The sequence below is a fragment of the Pteropus alecto genome, unplaced genomic scaffold (genome assembly GCF_000325575.1).
Source record: "Pteropus alecto unplaced genomic scaffold, ASM32557v1 scaffold146, whole genome shotgun sequence".
Lineage (NCBI taxonomy): Eukaryota > Metazoa > Chordata > Mammalia > Chiroptera > Pteropodidae > Pteropus > Pteropus alecto.
Genome location: NW_006442107.1, coordinates 2,841,182 through 2,847,035, shown reverse-complemented (window position 1 = coordinate 2,847,035; position 5,854 = coordinate 2,841,182). Strand labels below are relative to the sequence as shown.

At 32.7% G+C, this 5,854-nt stretch overlaps 1 protein-coding gene and 1 non-coding gene across 3 annotated transcripts in view; both read left to right on the top strand.

Moving 5' to 3' along the window:
- The first annotated feature begins 368 nt into the window (after positions 1–368).
- SMAD4 (SMAD family member 4) overlaps positions 369–5,854 on the top strand; it is a 39,075-nt gene continuing 33,589 nt past the window's right edge. For both annotated transcript variants that reach the window (XR_003042557.1, XM_006919892.3), the window contains exons 1-3: positions 369–765; positions 1,881–2,055; positions 2,462–2,491. Coding sequence is in view for 1 of the 2 variants with exons in the window: in XM_006919892.3 (XP_006919954.1) it covers positions 517–765; positions 1,881–2,055; positions 2,462–2,491 (454 nt within the window). In the remaining variant the exon portion in view is untranslated. The remainder of the gene's footprint in view (positions 766–1,880; positions 2,056–2,461; positions 2,492–5,854) is intronic.
- Positions 1,362–1,434, top strand: TRNAG-UCC. The gene has a single exon. It is a non-coding gene; the product is annotated as a tRNA-Gly (tRNA).

Sequence of the window (5,854 nt, the reverse complement as noted above, 5' to 3'; positions counted from 1 at the left end):
TGTACAGGTTATTATGTGGATATAGCTTTTCAGTAATCATGCATATTAGTGATAAACTTTTAGGTTTAACTAGTTATTAATCAACACTATTTTAAATTGCTGGCCTTCATAAGTATTCATTTTAAAACATCCTAAGATTTTACTTCAGGATGATTAATAGTCAAAAAGACTTGATTGAGCATGCCTCTATAATAACAAAGGAGGCCTAACTTTAGTAATTTTGGAATGTCAAAAACAGCATTTTAATTAAGTCATTAAAAAAATCTTTGCACCAAATTTTCATATGTGCATTGAGTCTTTGACTTAAATGGAGCAATTCTATCTTTTCTCAAGTAATTGAATTTACTTTGTAAAATGTATTCTAATATCTTTGTCTCTTTTTTTTTAGGTTATCCTGAATACCACATGTCTAATACTTTCCCTTGCAACGTTAGCCAGTGTTTTTCACTGCCTCCAAAAGATTGAAATTGCTCTGGAAATTGGAAACATTTGATTTAAACGAAATAACGTTAACAAATGGACAATATGTCTATTACAAATACACCAACAAGTAATGATGCCTGTCTGAGCATTGTACATAGTTTGATGTGCCATAGACAAGGTGGAGAGAGTGAAACATTTGCAAAAAGAGCAATTGAAAGTTTGGTGAAGAAACTGAAGGAGAAAAAGGATGAATTGGATTCTTTAATAACAGCTATAACTACAAATGGAGCTCATCCTAGCAAATGTGTTACCATACAGAGAACATTGGATGGAAGGCTTCAGGTTAGTCTTGTTCTAGGGTTTTTTACATTTTTTGTAGTGACAGATTAAAAAAAATTCTTGTTTCCTCTTAAGTTACTTTGGGATAATTTAATCACTGCTCCATCTCTTTAGATACTGTATGTCCTGTACCAGTACTCATTATGGGAATATATGGAAGAATATGTCTTCCATATAATATATATTTTAAAAGTTTTTTAATGTTCTGACTAAAAAAAAGTTAAATGTAAAAAAATTGGAACATAAAAAGCAGAAGAAAACCCATACCTTTAGCACTTTAGTATTCATCCTTCCTTCCCCCCACTTTTTGGTGTCATATGCACCTTTAAAAAACTGAGTTCTCCTTGGTCCTTTTATAACTAAGAAATATGATATTATATGTTTGGTATTGTTATATGAAAATCAATCTAGAAAAATTAAAGCATATCTTTAAAACTTGAGTTAAAAGCTTATAGTTTATAAATTTTCTTTACTTTTTATTTTGACTGGTCACATTTCTCATGTAGAACTGTATAATATATCTGTTGTGCTTAATATTTTTAAAGAAACGTATGGAAATCTTATGTTGTTAGATTTAAAAATTTTATATCTAGGGACGTGGTTCTATAGTGTAGTGATTAGCATGTCTGCTTTCCACGCAGAAGGTTCTGGGTTTGCTTCCCAGTGGAGCCACAGTCCATGGTCTACGCCCATGCCACCCTGAACAAGCCTGATGTCTGATCTCAGAAGCTAAGCAGGGTCAGGCGTGGTTAGTACTTGGATGGGAGACCACCTAGGAAGACCAGGTGCTATAGGCATACATAATAATAATAAAAACAAATAAAAATTTTATATCTAGATATTAGGCTTAGTTTCTACAACAAACCTCAGGCTTTTTTTTTTTTTTTTTTGCATTTTTAAAATCTGAGCATGGGCCTCGAAATCATACTAAGCTCACTGCTTTGTGACCATGGTCAAGTATGTTATTTTGAGCTTTAGTTTTTCTCATTTATGAAATGGAGATTATAATACTGACTTCATAGGATTGTAAGGGTTAAATGAGAACATGTATAAAAAGTACCTTGCATAATGTATGATGTATAACTGATGCTCAGTCAATGGTCATTTATTTTTCCTAGGTTGCCGGTCGGAAAGGATTTCCTCATGTGATCTATGCCCGTCTCTGGAGGTGGCCTGATCTTCACAAAAATGAACTAAAACATGTTAAATATTGTCAGTATGCGTTTGACTTAAAATGTGACAGTGTCTGTGTGAATCCATATCACTATGAACGAGTTGTATCACCTGGAATTGGTACGTAGACTTTGCATTTATCTTTAGAAGCACAAAAGGAAAAGATCTCAATTATGTGTTAATTTTTCTAAGTTAAATTATAAATTTATAAATTATAAATTATAAAATGACTTCAACTAAGGTTAAAGAATCATACATTTCTAATCAAATATAAATATTTAAATTTGAACTTTGGAACATTTGAACACTTAGCATTTGACTGCTAAAACTAAGTATTATATAGTTGGTATTATGTCCATTTATTGGGCAAATAATTGTTTTTGAAAAATAAGGAAAGTATTCTTGAAATGGTTCATAAAGTTTTGAACCTTGTGTATATTTACATTCTATAATTTTAAATATAATAGAAAATGTTTTCATGGTAATGATTAACGTTTCATTTTCTTTTCCCTCTTAAAAAATTAAGATCTCTCAGGATTAACACTGCAGAGTAATGGTACGTAATCTGTTTCTCTCTTTTTTTTAATCCTGTCTCATGTTTTTTCTTGATTTAAGATTATGTGGATATTGGTAACATTTACAAGAAAAAAACTTAATGCTTTGGAAATGTAGATTTGGGCGGGCCCCCAGCATTTAAAACTGGATTTAAGTAGGCTGTTGGCTCTTTGGATTCGAACTGCTATTTATGAACTAAAGTAGTCTGAAAAATATAATAGGGGAACATAAAACATTTTCTAAAGAAAGAACACGTTTTAATTGGTTAAAACTGGTTATTTTGGAAGAGAATCTCACAGAGCTAGTTTAAATGGGTATAAATACCTACAATGTTTGGTAATTTGGAATCATGTATGATGTCTTTTAAAAATACTAGTATTCTATTTTTTTTATCATTTCGGCCTAACTTATTTTTATGAATGATAATTTTAAGAATGATTTAAACCTGCATATATTAATATTTTTTCAATCTTGTTATATTTTGAGTAAATAAAACAAGGCTACTTTAAAGTCTATGCTGATCACAGATAACCTAATCTTATTATAAAAAGGAGAAAGTGTCATAAGTTAGGGAAATTAAATGGGGGGGTGTGTGTGTGTGCGCACACACCCATTTAATTGTTTAGTGTGATATTCGAGAACAGAGATATGTTAAAACTTTAGCTCTGTTACTTAAACCATGTTCATGAACTCAGAATTCTGTAGGAATTCATTAATTTGCAGAGAAATGCTGATAAAGAGCCACTATAATCTTAGAAAGATGTTCCATCATCCTGGAGGGAAATTAGTGGCTTGGCATCTGTTTTGTTGCAGAATCTTGGAGGTGGGTCAGATATATCATATGGCCTTAAAGAAAATTTAAGAAGAGTATGAAAGTCTACTTGTTTTTTTTTCTACTTTTCTTTCATGTAATTAATAATAGAAGACTCTAGTGCCTTTTGGTACTTGTTAATGGTTAGTAGGTTTCTGAGAACAGTGGGTTGGTAATGGAAGCCATTGTGGTGGTCTGAGAAGGTTAGCTTTAAGATTGGTTAAAGCCCCGTTGCTACAGACATTAATGTCATGTCACTTCCCATCTTCACCATTCTCCATCCATGTTTTTGGAGAAGTAAAGCATTTAATTCAGGGGATGTTTGGGGTTGGGAGACTACAGTGATAACTATATCAGAATCTCCCTAGGAGGGTGGTTGTGAAGGGATCCATTCCTGAAGACTCATCACATTCCTCACCTGTCCTAAAATACTGTTATTGAGTACCTCTCATTGATGGGATTGTATGGGTTGATAGCCTTTTTAGTAGCTCTAGGGCTGTCTTCAGCCTTGTAGATAGATCCCCCTGCTGGTGGTTATGTAAAGGCTGGCTTCAAAGGCTTATTTTCTCAGAAAACAACAGATTTCTCATAACTCCTTCTAGATTTGGACAAAGAAATAATCCAAGGCCAGGTAACTAAAAGTTAAGAAAATGGGACAGTTCCTTCACTTTTGAGTTGGGATCATGATGGTAATCATTTTCAGCCTGTCTCATCTCTTTTGTGAAACTTTCCATGACCACATCGACCTGTGTATTTAACAAATATTTAATGAGCATGTATTGCCTGGTACTGTGTTAGGTTCCAGGGACAGTAGAATAAATAAGGCATGTTTTCTCCACTTAGCTCATAATCTAGTGGAAGGAAGAAAAAGTAAATAAGATAGTGACAGTATCATCAGACAAGTGCTATGGTCTACTGCTGGTGGTGATAAAGAGCACAGACCGAGGATGAGCCCAGTGGCTTCACCCTTTCTGTTTCCTATACATTCTTTACCCCTCATCAGACATTTTACCATCGTTATATACATGTATGACTGTTCTAAAAATATGGCTAAATCATAATGGCAGACATTAAGTACTCATTTTGTATCAGGTACCGAGCTAAAAGATTTATAAGTATTGTATCATCATTTTCATAATACCCGTACATGGTAGGTGGCATTATGCACATCTTATCAGATAAGATTGGTACCTGGAGAGGTCAAGGAACTTGCCCAAGATTAGACAGCTAGGAGGAGCTGGAGTAATGAGTGCTCACTATTAGATATTTAAACAATAGAAGAATACTATAAAAGACTATAAGCTCCTTTTGTTTATTGGTGGGCCCCAAGTGCTAGAACAGTACCTGGAACATAGGTGCTCAATAAATATTTTTTCAGTGAATGAAATCGTTGAATGCTAGTCCATAAAGAGAAATACTTAATAGCTTGGTGTCTGTTTTTCTGGACTTTAAAAATATATACTATATGTTTTTTTAATTTTATTTTTTTGAATAGGCAATACATGGTCCATAAATCAAAACACTATAAAAAGGTATACAGTGAAAAGAAGTGCTCCCACCCCTGCCCCCATTCCCCCCTACCTCAGGTAATCACTTTTATTAGTTTCTGGTGTTTCCTTACAGGGTTTCTTAATGCAAAAATACATGTATTATTTCCCTCCTTTCGTACACAAAAAGCATATTGAACACTTTTCTGGACCTTGCTTTTTTTACTTATAGTAAATGATCTTTAAACATGCATATGATCATGTTTATAACCTTTTTTTCTCTTGGCAAAAATATATTGCAGACAGCTATCATTGTTGATACTTACAGTTTTACCTAAGAAACATATGTTTTAAGTTATTTGATTAAAGAGACTGGTAGAAGTCCCAAACTTAATATTTGGGAAAGTTTAGCCAACATATCAGGCAAGAAAAAGTTATGAGGCATACTCCTTTAAAAGCAGAATTTAGTCGTTATGATTGCACATTAAGCCAAAGAGTCAACTGAAAAGCAGAAGCAGTGAGTATCAGTTTGACCAGCTATATCCTCAAATCAATAGCTTTCTCCTTATGTATTAGCAAAGCTAGTATCTTGGTAAAAAGATCCCAGTCCCTATAACAACAAAAAATCCTAAAATATCCAGGAATTAATTAGAGATATCAGGCTCTATATGAAGAAAATTATAGAACTTCGTTGGAGTATAATTTTTTTAAAAAAGATTGAATAAATTCAGTCATACCCACTGTATATCCCAAATAATTTTTTCTTTATATTTTTATAATTTGGCCAACATTAGTGGTAAGTGGTTGGGTTTTTTTTACTGATATATAATCATGTGTTAAGCATCCCTTTGGTTATATTTTTGTTTTCATAGGATTTTCTAAAGAGAAACTCTTTGGAGTGATATTTATGGATTTTAAAAATATCAATGTCTTCATGATTTTTGATGCATGAAAAAGTCCTTTAAGAGATTGTACATAGGAATTTGTATGGTGAATTATTACCACTTTGAAATTTTCTCAGTTTAATAGCAAAATAGTCATTCAGCTAATTGATATTTATGTGTAA